Here is a 19,015-nt window from a genome sequence, read left to right as displayed (position 1 = left end):
CCTCTCTACGATCTCTCCTAAAGAAAAACTGACAATAAAAGGAAATAAGAAATATCGGGAGTCTGAGGAGCATCAACAAGCCCCTTTTCACTCTTCCGGATTCTGTTATGGGATTTCCACCTGGGGACACAGACAAAATAAACTAAACAGGACATTAGAAGAAATACCGAAAGAGAACATTCAGGACAAGGTAAGAAGAAAAACAACAAAAAGTCCTGGATGAAAGAGCAGGGGAACTGCCATTGTAGAAGGGGCCCGGAAAAGAACAGCAAGTGACTGGTGCAGAAAAAAGGAATAATACACGAAAAACAGAAAGAAAAGGCAAGGTTAAAACTATGGAGGAAAATGAAAAAGAGAGGGGGAAAATTTTATATCCTATTTAAAAATGTAAAAGAAAGACAGCAAAGACTGAAAGGAGAAAGCAAGATGAGATTAAAGACTGAACTGGGCAGATAAAGAGGGGGAAAACCCCAGTGAACGTGGTGGAACTGAGATTTTGCAAAGGAGTAAGCAAAATATAGAATATGGGAAAAGGACCCAAACTTCTGGACAAGACAAAAATAAAGAAAAGGCAGAGCTGGGAAATAAACAAGAAATGAACAAGTAGTATAGAAGAAAATCAAACCCCAAACCCAGAAGGAACACAAACCTCACTAAAAAGGGGGAGAAGACAAATGAAAAACGAGGAAAACAGAAGTAGGGTAGCTTAAAAACGAATATAAAAACACAATAGAATATCAAAACAGAATAAAACCACACCCCACAAACAATAAGAACATCCAACTAAGAACCCCGGCGAAAGCCCTCCAACATCTCCGAATCAGTGAGGGATGTGACAGAGTAAGTCTTCACTATAAACTGTAATTAGATTTTCTGCCTCAAAACCAATCCTTCATGTGTCAAAATATTGACAAACAACAGAACAGGAGCTTAGGCATCTATAGCTCATTTCAAGACAACGCTCATATTTTCATTAGAAAAAAAAAAAGCGCCTTGGATTCACCGATATGCAGGATTTTGGGAGCTTCAACGTATCATAAAAGGCCCGAGCGGGAACTTTTAGTTCTGAGAAGCGGGAAAACGCGGCTGCGCGTCAAGGGAGCAGGGAGCACCCCGGGGCGCAGGCCTCAGGCGGCGGCCTCTCCACCAGCGCGCCTCCCCCGCCCCCCGCAGCCGGCAGGGAGTCTCGAACCCGGGGTGGGGGCTCTCCCCGAAGGGCACTTGTGGGGGCGCGGCGGCGGGGCGGGGGGCGGGGCGGACGTCTCCTCGCCCGAAGTCGGCGGCGCCAGGCGAGCCCCCGTTCCACTCGCGTGGCTGGTGCCGAGGCGCGCGGCGTTCTCACACCCACGGGCTGAGACTCCGGGGTGTGTGGGAAAGAGGAGCAGGGAGACGCAGACAGCGCGCACCCGGGAAAAGCGCACAGGAAAAGAGAAGGGAGACAGCCCGAGGGCCGTAAGAGTGGACCGCGACACAGCGAGGGAAAAAGGGAACGGGAAGGCGAGCGAGAAGTAAAGAGGAGGAAAAAAACAAATGGAGGAGACGGAAATAAAGGGAAGAAGTGGGGGAGAAAGTGAAGCAGCGGAGGGCGGCCCTGAGAGCCGCCGGAGTAGCGCTCGCTTCTCCCGGAGCGGCCGCCGCCGCTGTCACCTTAGGGTGTCCCGCCCGCCCTACTCCCGGGCCGCGGTCCGACGCCGGGCTGCCTCCCCGGCCCCCTCCCGAACGGTCTCGGCCGCCGATCGCCACCGCCGCGCTTCCTGGGCGCCAAGCGGGATGCGAGCGGCGGAGCCACCTGTTAAGAGGCGCGCGCGCCGTCGGAAGCCCAGGACGCGGCGGAGGTGGAGGCGGCGGCGCGGAATCCTCCAGAAGTTGCGGCCCGCGCGTGGAGGCCTCGGGGGTGAGCTCGGACGCCCCGACCCTCCCTCAGCCCGGTCTGTGCGCCCCCTGCTCTCCCCGCGCGCCCCTCACGCCCGGCCCCGCGCGCGGGAGTGTGTCCGCGGTCCCCGCCATCTCCTTCCCGGGCCACCCCCCTCCCCCCGGCCGTGGCGGGACGGAAAGTTGCGCCCAAGAGTTGGTACCTGCGCTGAGCTCCAGGCTGGCGCCGTCGCCGCCCGTGCTGCTGCTGCCCGCGGCGGCCGCCGGGCCCGAGCCGTACCTGACGACGGCGGCGAAAGACGAGGATGACGAGGCGGCGGGGGCCGCGGGCGGCGGCGCCGGAGTCCTCAAGTGGCCCTGGGGCGCGGCGGACGTGCACGATGGAGACGACGATGAGGCGGCGGCGGCGGCGGCGGCCCGGCCGGGCCCGGAGGGGTAAGAGCTCTGCGCCTGGAACTGCTGCGGCGGCGGCGGCTCGCTGCTGCTGATAGAGACCGCGGCGTGCGGCGCGAAGGGCGGCGGGGGCGGCCGCACGTGCGGCAGCTCCACCAGGGTGGGTCGCTCGTAACGCTTGGCCAGCGCCGGTCGCTTGCTGGGGAACGTCTTGAGGACGCTGTACGGGCTGCGCTGCTTGTAGATTTTGGGGACGCTGGGCCCCTCCTCTGCCGGCTGCATCTCCTCCTCCATCCTGCGCTTCGGGGCTGGTCCCCGGTCCCACGCCCCCTCCGCGCCGGGCGCCGGGCTCCGAGGGTGCCTCTGCCGCCCGCCCGCCGGCTGTGCCCGTGTGCGCGCGTGTGGGAGGATGGGTATCTGTGCCGTGGCCGCCGTCACCGCCGCCACTGCCGCCTGTCGCGAAGGCTGGCATCGCCGAGCCCCTGCGCGGGGGGCTGCCGCCAGAGCGCTGATTGACAGGCTGCCTCGCCAATGCCTGGAGGGAGAAAGGAGGTAAAGAGCAAGTGTTTAGGGTAATATCTGCTAATGATAATGGGGGCGGAGGCGGAGCCTGGCGCCGCCGCTGCTGCCCGCGTGGTCGCCCGGTCGAGTGTGCGTCTCCGACGGGGGGCAGGGAAGGGATAAGCCGGGACCCGGAGGGCGCGCTGGTAACAGCGCGAGGTTCCAGCCGGGACGAGACTTCGGAGGAGCAGATGTGCTGCTGTGGGCGGGGTCCAGTTTCAGGAAGGAGCTCTTGGCGCCCCCTGCATGACCCCAAACTCTCGGGGCTGCACTGAGGGACTGGTAGTAGTTGGGGCGGGGCGGGGTAGCTGGAGTACGTGTATGCCTCGGGTAGATGTTACAGCCCGTTCTTCTGCCGGTCAGGAATTGCTCCCCCGACCTTCTGAAAAGAATACCTAGACGGCCTTGACCCAGGTCGCTGCGAGTTGTTTGCGCGCCCAGGGGTTTCTGCCTATACCCAGCTCGTAGCCTTCCAGCTCATACGGTCATAGGAGCACACAAGGAATTGGAGTTTCACATTATTTGGTTAGTTTACTACGGGGTACCGAGAGGTCATGATAGAATTAGTTTCCCCATTCTACAGATGAGAAAACCGAGGCTCTTCAAGGGTATTGCCCAAAGTCATATACTCAAGTGTATGGCTGAGTTGTACAGATGTACCCAGGTATTCAAATTCTCACTTCTTGTAGCAGGTAGACCTCCGTGCAATTGAGGGAAAAACATGACATGATATCTCCTTTGGGGATGGTGACCCTCAGCAATGTCATTTGATATATATGTGTATGTGCTTGTAGGACCAAGATAGTATGAACGCTCTTGCTTCCAGCGTTGCCCAGAGAGTTCCTCAGTGCACCTAGGGCCACCAGGCCAGGGTTTCTGGAGGACACACAGTTTCAGCAGTTGTTTGAATGAGGGAAGAGCCTCTGTGGTTTGGAGGAGGATCCCATGGGCTAGAGATGTCTTCAAATCTCGTCGTGGATTGTCCTGCCTTCTCCCAGCCACTCTTGGGAGCAAATCACCCCTCCCCTAGGGCAACTCCAAAACCAGCACACTCCCTCCCAGGTTTGGTTTTCAAGCCTTCAATCTTCATTCTCCACGTTCAGATTCTGGATGCTTGGCTTCCTCAATGCCTGACCATCATCTTTCCCCTCTGAAGTTAGATTCCTTTCCAGAGCTTTCCTTTTACTCTTGGGAAGGTGAGCTATTTTCTTCTTCTGAGGGTTCAGGACCTTGGCCTCTCATTTGCCAGATCCCCCTTCCTTTGGAAGCCTCTCTCCTTGCAGATCAGCTTCTGTGTTTCTCCACCCTAGATAGTATCCCTCTCTCCTTCTGCCTCCTCAGATGGTGCTCCGCACCCCCCCTCCATTTATTAGAGATGAAATAAATAATGCCATAAATAAAAGTATTTGGGAGTCCAGGAACTGTCAGGGCTGATTAGGGCATAGAGGACATTTTCTTTCTCATTATGCAAAAGCATTTCATGGGGAAATAAAAGAGGTTTCATTGTAACTCATGCATGTCATATTTCAAGGAATTCAAGATATTAATCATATTTAACATTATTTGCAACATTTCTCCCTGGCTTCTGAAAACTGCTAAATGAGGACACGTGGATCACTAAGAAAAAGGGAGACAAGCATGAGAGGGACAGTTAAGAAATAATGAAATGCTGGTGAAAGACAAGGAGAGAGAATGAGATGCCAGGGAGATGTTTCTTAGGCACATAAGTGAGAAATGGGGTAGCTTCTTCTGAGACGTGAGACAGCTGAAATTGAATGATATAGTGGAGGAAATAAATGATAACAAACCTCCCCACACTTCTCCTTCTATAAAGCAGTTCTGAATTTTGCATTGAAATGTTTCCCTCCCACTTTCCTCCCAGATAATTTGCCAATAAGTCCTGGCTTTTGAAAAGAAATTGGGGGGTGGCAGTTTGTGTGTGTGTGTTGCGGGGGTTAGAGAGGAGAAATTCTTCAGTCCTACTGAAGAAGTAATTTCTTATACCTGGGAGCTTTCTCTTTTGCTTATGTATTTTTAATTTGTATCATCCTCACCATTTAAACAGCGTAAGAGACTGGGAACAGTAGTTCTGTTGTTATATTTTACCAGCGAGAAGGACCTGCCATCCTGTATGTCAAAAAGTGAATGTTTCTATAAAACTGAACGGTAAAATGAGTGGTTTAGCTAAGAAAATAAAAAGAGGTCCTAGAGGAAAAATGTTAGAATTTTTTAAATGACCAGCTTTTAGATTCTCATGCTAGCAGTCACCTATGTCTGGGTCCATAGAAAAATGAAGTGCTCAATAATCACTCTTTAGAGAATAAAATGGGCATTTACTCTAAGTGTGGAGTTGAACTCAGTTTTTAAATTGTAACTGACCACTACTCCCTGCCTGGGGTTGTACTTAGCTAAGTATTGTACGTAAATGTAATGTATTGAAGTGTTTATAAAATCACTGGTAGCACTTTGTAAGCATCTTGCTCTAAATTATAGTCCAGATGATCAGATGGTGGCTTTTGTTGATATCTTCTCTTTAGGGTCTCATAGGGGCTGACAGGATGGTAATTACACCCATGCTTTAAATCTTTTTAGATATTTACTCTTATCTCCAAAAAAAAAAAAAATAGGTAGTGAACTTTTAAAAGCCTAGTGGCTATTTATGGACTGGGTGATTTTTTGATTGGCAGCTTGTCAATTCCTTGAGCCATCCAGAATATAGCTTTTAAATAATAAGTCAGCCATGGGAAATGCTTTTTATTGCACCAATTTCAGTGATATTTAATGAGCTTCTGATTGACTGTTTGATCTCCCAATGTTTTGTGCTACTTTTAATTCATTTCGTATAATAGGAAAAAAAAGTAATTGGAATAAAATTTTGTGACAAGATAATGACCTTCCACTTTGAAATTAAATGTCTGATTAGCTTCAACATTTTAATGCTGAGATGCTACTGCAGCAGGAACAGGGGTGTGCATACTATCATTCGGTGGAAAATGACTGAGGAATACTCCTTTGCTTTTCCTATTTGCATAGCAGAAAGGTCACGGTGGCTTCAGAATCATAAACTCGTAGTCCTAGAAGGGACCAAAGTGGTCTTTTATTCTTGTGACTGAGCCTATGCCCATGGCTTTTCTAGGACCCTGCCAAGTGGTTGTACAAATGATGCTTAAATACCACCTTCAGTCATGGGGACCTCGCTGCTTCTGGAAGCATTGTTCACCCAGGGATTTATTCAACAAATATTTATTGAGTGCCTACTGTGTTCTAGGGACCTTTCTAAACACTGGAGGATATAGTGAAGGCAAATTCCAGGATCCTACTAATATAGATTTGGGGTGGGTAGATAATAAACAAATGAACCAGGAACTAACAGAACAATATTAGTATATTTATATAACAAACACAGATTTATAAAATATGTGATAAATATAGTATGCTTATGTAATAAACATGCTATAATATTTAAAATGTTAATATAAAACATAATAATACTATTATTATTATTGTTGCTGTTGTTGTTGTTATTATTATTATTATTTCAGATAGAAATAATTATGATGGAAAAAATGGAGTGGAAATGTTACTTTTGATAGAGTGATTGAGAAGACCTCTCTGACGTGGAACAATTGATCTGAGAGGTTGTTTGTGAAAAAGAGCAGTGGTTGACAAGAGCAGTCCGGGCCGAGGGACAACAGGCGTAGAAGCCATAAGGTGGGAACAAGCTTGATGTTCTCAGGGAGCTGAAGGACGGGCGGGCAGTCGGAGAGTCCTGGCAAGAGGCAGAGTGAGGAGATGAGGCTGGAGAGGCAGGCGGGGCCCTGGCTGGGCAGGGCCTTGTCCATCTGGGGAAACGTTTGAGCTTCATTCTAAATGCAGTGGGAAGCTTGGAGGCAGTTAAGCTGGTGAGTGACATGACCAGATTTATGTTCTTAAAAGAAAATTTTCACAAAAGGTAAAATCATGATTCCCATACATAAAAATGAACAGATGTTAAAGATTTTATTTAATTTGCTCAGTGTCAGGTGACAATTTGGCGTGGGATAACGGAATGTTGAATTGAATGTGTAAATGGTTTTTTTGTGTGTAAGCTGGTTTTCCCGTGGCAGGTGTGTGTGAGGGCGGGAAGGAAACCTCTACCAGGAGGGACGGTTTGCACGTCTATCTGTTCAGATAATCGAGGAGGGTGTGCTGTATGTAGACAAGGCATAGTTTTCCAGTGAAAGACAATTTCTTTCCTACAATGCTTTAAAGAAAACTTTTTATTTTGAATGAGTTACAGGTTCTAAACTTGTTATTTTGAAATACGGACTTGCAGGAAGTTGCAAAGATCGTGCAGAGAGGTCCCAGGTACACTTCATCCATTTCCTCCCATGGGCACATTTCATGTAACTATAGTTACGTAAGTGGAATCATGCAATATGTGGTCTTTTGAGGTTTTTCCACTTAAACTTAATGCCCTTGAAATCCATCCATGTTGTTGTATCAATAGTTTGGTCCTTTTCATTGTTGAGTAGTATTCCACAGTGGATATCCCACTGTTCAACCATTCACATGTTGTAGAACATTTTGGTTGCTTCAAGTTTGGGACTATTGCAAAAAAGGTGCTCTGAATAGCCAGGGACAGGTTTTTGTGTGGATGTAAGTTTTATTTCTCTGGGAGTAAATGTCCAGGAGTCTATTCCTGGGTCCTTCTGTAATATTTTACAAGGTTCATTCTGCTTGGTGGACAATAGACTGCAGAGGTTCAGACTAGCAGCAGGGAGATTGTTTTTAAACAGTGTCCGAGTAACCCTTTCCCAATACAGTCGTGTCTCTCTGCTGCCCTCCATTGTCTTCCTCTTCATTAGAGTACAATTCAAAGCCATGTAGTTGCCTACTTAAGGCCCCTCGGAATCTACAATTACCCCTTGCCTCTGGGACCTCATTCCTTCCGTTCCCTTCCTCACTCCACTCCTGCCTCGTTGGCCCTGAACAGGCCCCAAATGTCCTGCCTCAGGATTCTTACTCTCAAGTTTCCGTCTACTTAAAATGTTCTTTCTGCAGATGTCTACATAACTCCCTACCTTATCTCTTCCCAGTCTTTGCTCTAGTATTGCTCTTTCAGTGAGGCCTTCACTAATCACCCTGTTTACAATTGCAACCCAGCCTCCCCTCCCCCATACTCCTTATCTCCCCTTCTATCCAGCGCCTATCACAGTCTGCCATGCTATATACTGTACATTGTACAGTCAGCCCTCCAGATCCTTGGGTTCCGCATTTGCTATTTTAACCAACCGAGGATTGAATTTTGAAATTCGATTTTCTGATACCAAGGGCTGACTGTATTATGCCATTTTGTGTAGTGACTTAGCAGCCATTTTATGTAGGGTCCTGAGCAGCCATTTTGTATAGGGTCTTGAACAGCCATTCTGTGTGGGGACACTTGAGCAGCCATTTTGTATAAGGTCCTGAGCAGCCATTTTGTGTGAGGGTCCTGAGTAGCCATGTTGTGGAGGGTCTTGAGCAGCCATTTTCTGTGGGAGTCTTGAGCAGCCATTTTGTGTGGGGGTCTTGAGCAGCCATTTTGTGTAGGGGTCTGGAGAATCGGAGGATCTTGGTATCCACAAGAGGTCCTGGAACCAATGCTGAGGAGTGACTGCACATATTTATTGTGTTTCCTGTGATTAGAAACTCCTTGAGGACAGGGACTTTTGTCTATCCTGCACCTTGAGTTTGTAGCATCTGAAATGGCACCTTGCTCAGAGTAGAGGCTCAATGAACATTTGTTGGATGAATGAATGACTTTTGGAGTCTCTGGTGTAGCAAAAATGAGAGCTGAGACTGCCTGGACCAGTGTGGCATAGTTTTGATGGAATGAGGTAGATAAATGCAGAATATATTCAGGAAGGTTTCCAGGACTTTTTGAAATAGATTCAGCCTTTTAAACTGTAGAAAAGGACAGTCATCTTTGATCTAATTACTATTTTTCTCACTAATAGGATTCTATATTCATTAGGACTCTTTCAGTACCAAGTGACAGAAACCCAATGCAAATGGATTAAATAAAGATGTTTATGGCTCACAAGACCCTGAAAACTGGAGGTATATCTGGTATAGCGCAGGGATGAGAGCTCATACGGTGTTATTAGGAACCTACCTCTCTCCATTTCTCGCCTGCAGTTTTTTTGTGTATTGATTCATTCTCTGGCAGCCTCTTGCTTTGTGGTGTTCATGTGACCACCAGCAGCTGTCACCTGTGTGAAAAGAGAGCACCTCTTTCCCTTCAGCTCCAAGACAATACCAGCATTGACTATTATTGTCTAATTGGGTCATGATAATGGATTCGTTTATTTGTTTGTTGGTCCTTCCAATGTTATGATGTTGGGACTATTTCCCTTAAAGTGACGAGAACTAGAGAACAAGGAATTGAAGAAATTTCCCCAAAGTCACAAAACAAATCATTGAAGAGTTTAACTCAAGTCAAGATTCTGTTTGATCAAAGCAGCAAATATAACTTGTCAAGCTTAGTAAATTTAATCTTTTAGTCTCTATTTTTCACTTCCCTTCAATTTCTAAAAGAACATTCCTCCCAAGGAGCTGAAAGCACCCTGGAGAGAAGTATGAACTTGAGAAATATATGAGAATAAAGTTGGCCATTAAAGCCAGGAGGGAAGAAAAGAGGAACAAGTCATTAAGAGAAAGTTGATGAGATGTAGTTACGTTAAGTTGAACTGTGGTGTTTTCGTTTCCAGGTAGAGTTTTCAGTCTCCACCATCAAGATCAATTTCCATTCTGCCCTCTCTTAATTTCTTTATATGAGTACTGTATTGCAACAGGAAACCATCAGTTCCTAACGGTAATTAGTGTTTAAGCCAGCGTTTTATTCCACGGTGCCACAAGAGGACCAGCTTCCATGGAGAAGGTTCGAAATGAGCCAGTGAAATACAATCTTTAATACTGGCAACTTAAGGGTTTGCAACATCACGTATTGTACACTTTACAGGATTTTTTACAAATTAATTCATGCCATATGTCCCCAACCAAAAAAGCAACTGGATTTGTCTTGGTTGCCTGGAGTATTTCATGATTTACTAACAAAATTCTCTAAGTACTTACTTTTGAAAACCAATAGAAATATGTTTCTACTGATCAAATTGTAATAACTTTACTGCTGACTTCTGTAATGTCCAAGCAGCTAGGCTTTTTGTGTCAGTTTTCTAGACTAGGAAAGAGGAATGTTTTGTTTTGTTTTGTTTTTTGTCCTCTTCTTTTGTCTTCAAAAAGCAGCTGGTAATAAACTTCATGTGTCACATGAGTATCAGCAAGAATCCTTTAACTTATTGTTTTCAGGTTAGTCAAACTTCTAGGTCTTTCCCTGCCCCTGCAGGCAGCTTCAAAGGTGAGCGATTACAGAATCATAGGCTTTGCTTTTCTGTAAGGGATATATTAGTTTCCTAGGACTTCATACCAGGGTACTGCAAACTAGTGGCTTAAACCACAGAAATTCATTGTCTTACAGTTCTGGAGGCTAGAAGTCCAGGATCAAGATATCAGCTGGATTGGTTTCCTTCTGAATGGCTGTGAGGAAGACTCTGTCCCATGATTCTCCCCTAGCTGGTGGCTGGCTTGCTAGCAGTCTCTGGCGTTCCTTGGCTTGCAGAAGCATCGCCCCCATCTCTGCCTTCATTGTCCTATGGCCTTCTCCCTGTGTGCCTGTCTGTGTCCAAATTTCTGTTTGTGGTACTCTCTGACTGCAGCTCTAGCAAACTAATACATTTGCCATATAGGTGGATTATATGATAATCTCTAGTAACCAAAATGACAGAAAGGTCAAATGTTTGATTTTTTTTTTCAAAACAAGTCTACCAGAACTTGTCTGACTTAATATACATCAACAGAAGGCTTAATTACACACAGCCAACATGCACACTTGGGCACAAACAATGGTTTCCTGCCAGGCTACAGATCACAAGGCCAATGTGAAAGTGATGTTAAGAACAGAGACCTTTGTTCATTCCCATCATGCCCCATAGATGCCCAGTATGCTTTAATGAATTCAAGCACATCCCAGGAAATGCTGAAGGAGAATAACACAGGGAAAAAACCTCTATGCCTTCTCCACTCCCAAAGGCATGGTCAGAGAACAAGTTGAATCAAACATAAAAAATTATTAAAAGCACATATAAATGTATTTTTAGTCAGCCAATCTTAACCTTGGCTGACTCAACCTTGGTTGGGAGAATTTTGAAAAATACAGTTGCCCAGATCTTTCTTTAGACCCATTAAAAGAATGGAATGGGACTTTTGCTTTGTTGGTTTAAGAAACTCTTGGTATGGTTTGAATATACAGCTATCTTGAGACCCACTGATTGAAGCAATGGCAATGTTACTAGAATGAAACACATCATGGCATCAAGGTAACCACATGGAAGATCAGTACACATTGGGATAAGTGGGTGTTAAAAAAAAAAAAGGAAAGAAATGGGTTGAATGCAGAAGATGATTGAGACTAGCAAGATAACAGGTTTATTGGGTGCAGAAGAAACTCAGTCCTTTGTAAGAGGGGAAAATACATTCAACTCAGACAGTCACGACCTCTGTGAGAGGTCAAGACAGTGATTTAAACTTTTAGTCTTTTATATTATGACTCTTTTGGTGCAAGAGACAGAAATCCAACTCAGGCCAGATTAAGCACAAAGGGAAATTTATTGGTTTCTTCAACTCAGAAGGATGCTACGATATCTCCCAGGAAGGGTGACAGGACTGCAGGAATTAGTCTTTGAGATTAGGAAAAGGGGCTCACTGATACCAGAATTTTCTCTCTCTCCATCTAACTCTCATCTCTCCATGTTGCATGATAGATGGCCTCCCATAGACACAAAGTGTCATCTTCCCAGCTTAAAATCCACAACAGAAAGGCAGCTGTCACATGCCATCCTTGGACCAATCTTCAGTGCTTGAGACAGAGGGTTCTGTTATGGGCTAGTCCTTGGTCCTGCACATGGGGGAGTGCTTCCCAGAAGAAGGGATGCTGGCTAGGCAAAAGCAACTGTTCTCTACTGCATCTTTGAGAGGGAATTAATAGCTACTCTTTCAACCTTTAAAAAAGCCATTTTTGTGGATAAGAATGCTCCTTAAATCAAGGAAAAAGCCTTCTTTGTAAATGTAAGGGAAAAATGAAATGACAAAGGAAGACAATCTTGAATGTCAAAAGTGAGAGTCAAATGGTTTCATGCTTAGCTACCTCTCCTTTCCAGTTGGTGAAATTTAGGAGGATTGATCTGGACTTGACAGATACACCTGTGCAAACAATGACTTGACTTGCTCTCGACACACTCTGCTCTGTAAAGCAGGTAATGCATTTTCTGTAATATGCATGACAACACTGTTACTTAGGTTATTTTACCTTTAATGAAAAATCGTAGCGGCTTTGCTTTGTTTTTCTCTCCCAGTGGGACTCCTAGCTTTCCAAGAAAGGTCATCTATGAATTCAGATGGTAAGAACAGACCTATGGGTGTGACCCCCCCACCTTGGGGAGTCCTCTTGAACCTGGGGGGCATATGTTTACAGCCTACTGAAACTATCATAGGTGTTTCAGATTTCCAAGAACACAGATGTGGTTTCAAGAATATAGATTTATTTTTCTATGGAGTAAAGTTGAAAGAGATCCTGTTTTTTCCTTTAGACACTTGTAAGCTGCTCCTTGTCCCAGGTGTCTCATTTTTGCCAGTAGAAGGGTGGCACGAGGTTATTCTGAATAAAAGTCTGGGCGGTACAGTGTGGGGATAGAAGTTAGGAGTGTGAGCTTGGGAACCAGTCGCTTGGGTTTCTGTTAGCTCTTCCTTTTACCAGCCATGTGTCCTTGCACCAGTTACTTAACCCTCAGTGCCTCAGTTTGCCCATCTATAAAACGGGAATAATAATAGTGCCCACGTGGCAGCATTGTTCCGAGGATGGACAGAATCAGTACGAGGCACATAAACAGAGCCTGGCACACAGAAGGCACTCAGGAGAGATTAGCTCTTCGCATGGTCTTCATCATCATTAGGTACAGTCAAGTGAAGTCTTTGGGTGTATCTTAATCCCAGAGGAACAACTGCCCAGAAGAGGGATCTGGGAAGCTTATGCTCCTCTGCTGGCCTCTTCCTAAGCTGTGTAAAGTGCACACACTATGGAACCAGCATCCCTGGACCCAAACTTAGGCTCTACCACTTAGAACTCTGAGATAAGGGCAGGTTGTGTGACTGTGGGCAGAGTAGGCACCGTCTGAGTCCTGTGGTCCTCAGTTGTGAAGCTGGGATGATCACACTACACTCCTCCTCCACTGGGCGGGCAGGTCAAGGACGGCGTTTGACAGCTGCCCCCGGCCTGGGGCCAGCAGGTGAGCGGCCAGCGGCTCGGAAGCCCTCCGTTCTCTCCTTTCCCCTCAGTGCTGAGGTTTCAGTAAATGGAAGACGCCCTGCAGTGCGCTGTGACTTGTTTTTAACAGTCTCCCGATTTGTTCCTGTCTTGCTCTCAAGTTTTTGCTATTCTGGATTTCAGAAAATATTTCAGTTGCCAAAATTGGTTGAATGAGCTACTTTTAAAATTAGTCAAGTGATATGAAGTATTGCTTTGCAGAGTGGTTTTAGTAATTTCCCTTCACAGAACTATCCTCTAAGAGAGTGTTCTGACAAAAGGGGAGGACTTAACAAAATTCACATCTTGAGAACGCCTCTTACCATCCACACCCAGGAAAATTCGTGGCATAGAAATTTCTTCCCTTCCTAAACCAGAGCGTCACGACAAATCAAGATGTGGATCATCACCAAATAACCTTATGTGGAGGAATACAAAGCTAGACATTTAAAACTTATTATTCACTTCAACAGTGAGGTCCTTCCTGGGCTACCAGTTGAGTCCTATCTGGATGGCCTCGGGTTTTAACCTTAGCTGTTTAATTTAAACTCAGTTCAGTAGCTCATGTTTATGGATAAATGAGCAAAACAGTAAAGATCAAAAGCAAAAAATAAAATTACTGTGGAATTCAATATTTCAGAAGCCAGAGCCGGGTAAATGTTAGTGAAGTGTGGCGTTTAGAACGAAAGGCTCGCGCTTATGGTAATACGCCTAACGAGGAAATGAGATTGACACAGCAACTCTCTGTTTTTGCTGTCCCCGGAGGTTAGAGATTATGCAGTGCATGTTTCTGTTTTTAGCTTCTTTGGTGATTCCTATGGTGAGAGACGACACTCTGCATATTTGTCAGGGTTGCACTCCTGGGAGGTGCTGGGTCTTTGAGGCAGCGCAGGAAACACTGTTCTCTTCGGGGCCTTGAATTCCATCCCTCCCCGCCCTAGTCATCCCGTGACACCCAGGGCCCCCTCCCCAGGGCTGATTTCTTTATTTATGCTCAGTTGCCAGGGAATTCCACAGAGGAAGCATAAGTCTATTTTAACAGCAGTTGTTGCTGTGAGAAATGTTGAAATGGGTGTCTGAATGACAAAACGTTTACATTCTTTATTTGATGTCTCATTGTAATCCTGAGGCCTTTTAACTCCCATTGAAGGTAGCCTTAGAACAGGAAACTGTGGAAGACCAGCATGGATTCGAGTGAAGAATAAACTAATTAAGCTCCTTTCGTGACAGAGAAATGTGGGTTTGGATCCAGTGCCTCTTTGAAAATAGTTTTGGTAGCTGAATCCTTGGGTCGAAGTATCTTCCATAAACCCAGCCCAGGCCAGCTGGAGGAGCGGAGGCCTGCGCGTACTGACATATCGGGAAGGTTACAGGGGTAATGGATTGGCTCCAGCAGTCAAGACTGTAGCGACTGGAACCAAGGAGTTGGTGCTGGGCGGACTCCTTCCTCCCCATCCACTCCTTGTCCCTGCTTGTCTTGGCTTCTCTTTGAGAGTCATCCTTACTCTCTCCTACTGAAGATCCATCTGTCCCCATGTCAGAGCACACAGCCGCCCTCAGCCTCAGCTTGGCATCCAGGCAAAGAGAGTTCCTTTGGTCCAGTGCTTGTATGTGAATCCCAGGCAAGGAAGCAGATTCACTCTACTTTGGGACATATGCCTGCCCCTCGGACCAGCCAATCTCTGTGGATGGTTATTATGATTGGTTGACCTGGGTCTGATGCTTACTGCTGTAGCCAGGGGCAGAAGGCGTGTTCCCAGGAGAAGAGGGGTGCAATACTTGTCCCTGGAGTCCAGGACAGTCCATCCCTTGGCTGTCTGCTATACGCACGTATCATACAGTTGTAAAACTGCATTCATTTATTGTAATTGCCCCGTGCTCAACCCAAACACACTCACATACTCCCCCTGAAAGAAACAGCCTAACATCACATCCAGTTATTACATCTGTCTCCAAGGGTAGCATTTCTGGGCAATGCCTTTCCCTCTAGGTCCAGTTCAAGTGTCGCTCTTTATGGTCTGGCAACCTGTGACTAACCATCTCCAAAATATCCAGTATCTAACAATGGAGGTGAAAGAATATACATGCAGTAAAAACTCTTAGTTAGAAAAAAGAGAAAATAGCAAAACGCAGCAATCACTGCTCCTTGCCTTTTCCATATCCTGCTAGGTAGAGATAGCAAGCAGTCCTTTCCCTAGCAATGAAACCCCTGCAAAGATCCAGTCGCTTGAACTGAAGTAATTGTACTGGCAAGCTTATAATCAAATGATAGGATGGGTATGGCACATTAACTTCAGGAGACAGAGAAGACATACTCGATCCCCAACATCCATGCCGTCTTCAAACCAGTCTGTTTATGCTTGGGATGATGTGCTGGTCATATATTCCAAAACCCAAACCAGGCTTTCTGACCAGTGAGTCAGGATTCAGCGGACAAAACATTAGCTTATCAGGGACTTTCTTTTTCATGTGAACTATTTGTACTGGGGCTTTTCTACAGTATATTTTTTTAGTGAAGTATAGTTGATTTACAATGTTGTGTTAGTTTCAGGTGCCTGGCAAAGTGATTCAGTTACATAGACATAGATGTAGACATAGACATAGACATAGACATAGACATAGACACAGACACAGACACACACACACACACACACACACACACACACACGCACATTCTTCTCAGATTCTTTTCCATTATAAGTTATTACAAGCTACTGAATATAGTTCCCTGTGCTATATAGTAGATCCTTGTCGTTTGTATATTTTATATATAGTAGTTTGTATATGTTAATCCCAAACTCCTAATTTATCCCTCCTCACAACCCCTTTCTCCTTTGGTAACTATAGTTTGTTTTTCTATGTCTGTCAGTCTGTTTCTGGTTTGTAAATAAGTCCATTTGTATCATTTTTTTTTAGATTCCATATGTAAGTGATATCATATGATATTTGTCTTTCTCTGTTTGACTTAATTTACTTGATAATCTCTAGGTCCATCCATGTTGCTGCAAATGACATTATTTCATTATTTTTAATGTCTGAGTAGTATTTCATTGTATAAATATACCACAACTTCTTTATCCAGTCATCTGTTGATGGACATTTAGGTTGCTTCCATGTCTTGACTATTGTATATAGTGCTGCTGTGAACATTGGGGAGCATGTATCTTTTCGAGTTAGAGTTTTCTCTGGATATATGCCCAGGAGTGGGATTGCTGGATCAGATGGAAAGTCTATTTTTAGTTTTTTAAGGAACCTCCGTACTGTCCTCCATAGTGGCTACACCAATTTACATTCCCACCAACAGTGTAGGAGGGAACCTTTCTATGATATATAGTACATACTTCTCTGCGTTTTAAAAAATATAAGCAATCTGTGTTCATTGTGAAAAAGAAAAAAATGCAGATGAACAACAAAAACCTCACCCCTAATACCACTATCCAGAGATAGTGACTGTAAACACTTGACTTACATTCTTCTGGATGTTCTTTTTTATTATGTGCATGTGTGTCTGTGTGTATGCTTAGCAAAAGTGGAACCATGTCATACAACTTGTCTAAAGCCTGCTTTTCTCCTCTTGTCTTCCTGAAAGGTGATAGGATGACTCAGGGGAGAGGAGAAAGAATCAGCCTTTTTAAATGCCTGGGTATATGCACGTAGCTCACTGAATCAGGACTGTGAACCCAGGAACAATGGAAAGAACAGTGGTCCCAGCCCAGGACTCAGCCACTGTGCCCTGGCTGGACCCCACTCTGTCCCCTTCCTCGTCACTCCTGAGAGTTAGCTTCCCATGGAGGAATCCCTCTCCTCCAGCCTTCCCTTCTCTTTCTTCTCCCTGTGACTGACACCTCTGGTGCTTTCTGTTTTCAGCTTTGTGGGAAGTTCTTCAGGGACATTTTAATGATTTGTGGGGCCAGTGGGGGAAAGTATATGAAATCATGGCTGTCCTGGAATTTCTAGGACCAAAGGTTACCATCAAACATCACAGTAAGTGCCTAGTTCCTGTAGATGGGGCATACTTCAGTCTGGGGCGGTAATCCCTTTCATCAAGACTGAATTTTAGGATTTGGGTCAGATGCAGTCTTTTTGTTTTTTCCTTTCTTCTCCCCTCAGGTTCCCCTTGGCCACTGTACCGCCAAACATCTGTCTGGACCAAAACTGAGTTCTGAGTATGGTCCAGAAGCTGTAGACGTGGACAGATGTATATATAACCTGACTTCCTGTGGAGCGGCAACTCTTTACTCCATCCTGTACCACCCTGTGCTTCTCTGTAATATGTTTAAAATGACAGAGTGGCTGTTTCCTGCATTTTTACAAGATGGCCTCTCAGCCCAGTTTTGAAAATCTCAGTGGGAATATTGAAGTTGAGTTGGTGGCAGGTAGAAACTCTTCGGAAGTTTGTCTTCATCTTTTTTGGGAACTTCAGGTCCAACACATCCAGTGTGTGGCCAGAGGGATGCTTTTTAAAGGGAAGTCAGGTTGTGTCACTGCTCTGCTCAGATCCACGGCGGTTTCCCCTCTCATTCAGGACAAAGCCCACACAGTGACACAATGCTTGCCCAGACCCTTATCTGCCCCACCTGTCCCCATCTCTGTTCTCACCCTCCTGTGCTCACCCTACTCCATCCATGCCAGACTTGCTGTTTCTGGGGCATTTGAGAAGCTGCCCCATTTCAACGCTGGCTGTACCCTTTGCCAGAACTCTTCCCCCCTACATCCACACAACTTGCTGCTTCAGCTTCTTTGAGTCTTTGATCAAATTCCCTGTTTGAGTAAGGAGGCCCTGAGTGAGGGAGCAGAACCTCACTTCTCAGTGAGACCATCCCCACTGTGCCTCCCCATCCTCCCACTCACTGACCTTCCGCCTGTGTCCTCTCCAGACTTTATGACTACTTCTTTCTGCCTGCTTCCTTTGTCTGCTGTCTGCCTCCCATCACTGGAGTGGAAACTCCGTGGAGACAGAGGGTGTTGTACACTGCGGTATCCCCAGCACCCACAACACTGCCAGGCTCAGAACATCTTTGTTGAATGAATGAATTGAAGGCAGTTTCTTTGGAGGCTAAATGATCATCATCTAGAAACTGCCCCCCTGCTTTTTAAATAAATGCAGATGTCCACTCATTAATGGAATAGATACCTTTTGGTTAAGTTGTCTATACAATCTGTTTGCCTCTTGATTTTCATTATGAAATTAAAGATGCATTTCTATAAAAAAAAAACTCTCATGAGATTAAACAAGGATTAGGAAAACTTCCAAGCGCCATCATTTCTGGGCATCACTGTCATGCGGTGCTTGCTTGCTGCCTTGGCACTCGCTTACCTGTTCCCGCTCCTTTGTAGCACTTACAGCCCACAGTGCAGTTCTAATGCCTCTCTCTCTCCAGGGAGAGGGTTTGTTTTTTTTTTTTAATGCTAGGATCCCCTCACTCCATGCATAATGTTCTGAACTTTCCTCTCCTTTCCTTCTCCTGGGGCCTGATGTGTGATGGTGTTGTGCAAGGTCATCAAGCACAGCATCTTACAGGTGCAAATGAACAACAGCGTCCATTTAGCTTTCCTGTTCTTCCTGTTTCCTCAGTCGCACTACAGAGTCTCTTGCCCTGAAAACACCTCACCTAACGTATTTCTTGGAGTCCTCCTCAAAGGTGAGCCCCACAGCCTGAATGTCAGCTGTAGACACCATTTGGTGTCTGCCATGTTCCTTTTCTCTTGCTTTGGCTCTTAGTTGATAATCCAGTGTCAAAGTCATCTCTCGGAGGACTTTCGTCGTCATCAATGCAGGTGGTGTCCACTGGGGGCTGCTGCTTCTAGACG

General features: G+C 45.7%; 1 protein-coding gene across 1 annotated transcript in view; it reads right to left on the bottom strand.

The window, feature by feature from the left end:
* BEND4 (BEN domain containing 4) overlaps window positions 1-2,723 on the bottom strand; it is a 33,898-nt gene extending 31,175 nt beyond the window's left edge. The window contains exon 1 of the mRNA XM_074348572.1: window positions 2,076-2,723. Within this exon, the coding sequence (XP_074204673.1) occupies window positions 2,076-2,559 (484 nt within the window). The 5' untranslated portion in view covers window positions 2,560-2,723. The remainder of the gene's footprint in view (window positions 1-2,075) is intronic.
* Between the last annotated feature and the right edge of the window lie 16,292 nt (window positions 2,724-19,015).

The sequence above is a fragment of the Camelus bactrianus genome, chromosome 2, assembly GCF_048773025.1.
Source record: "Camelus bactrianus isolate YW-2024 breed Bactrian camel chromosome 2, ASM4877302v1, whole genome shotgun sequence".
NCBI lineage: Eukaryota > Metazoa > Chordata > Mammalia > Artiodactyla > Camelidae > Camelus > Camelus bactrianus.
The sequence above is the reverse complement of the archived record's forward strand: the minus strand, read 5'-3'. Positions and strand labels throughout refer to the sequence as shown.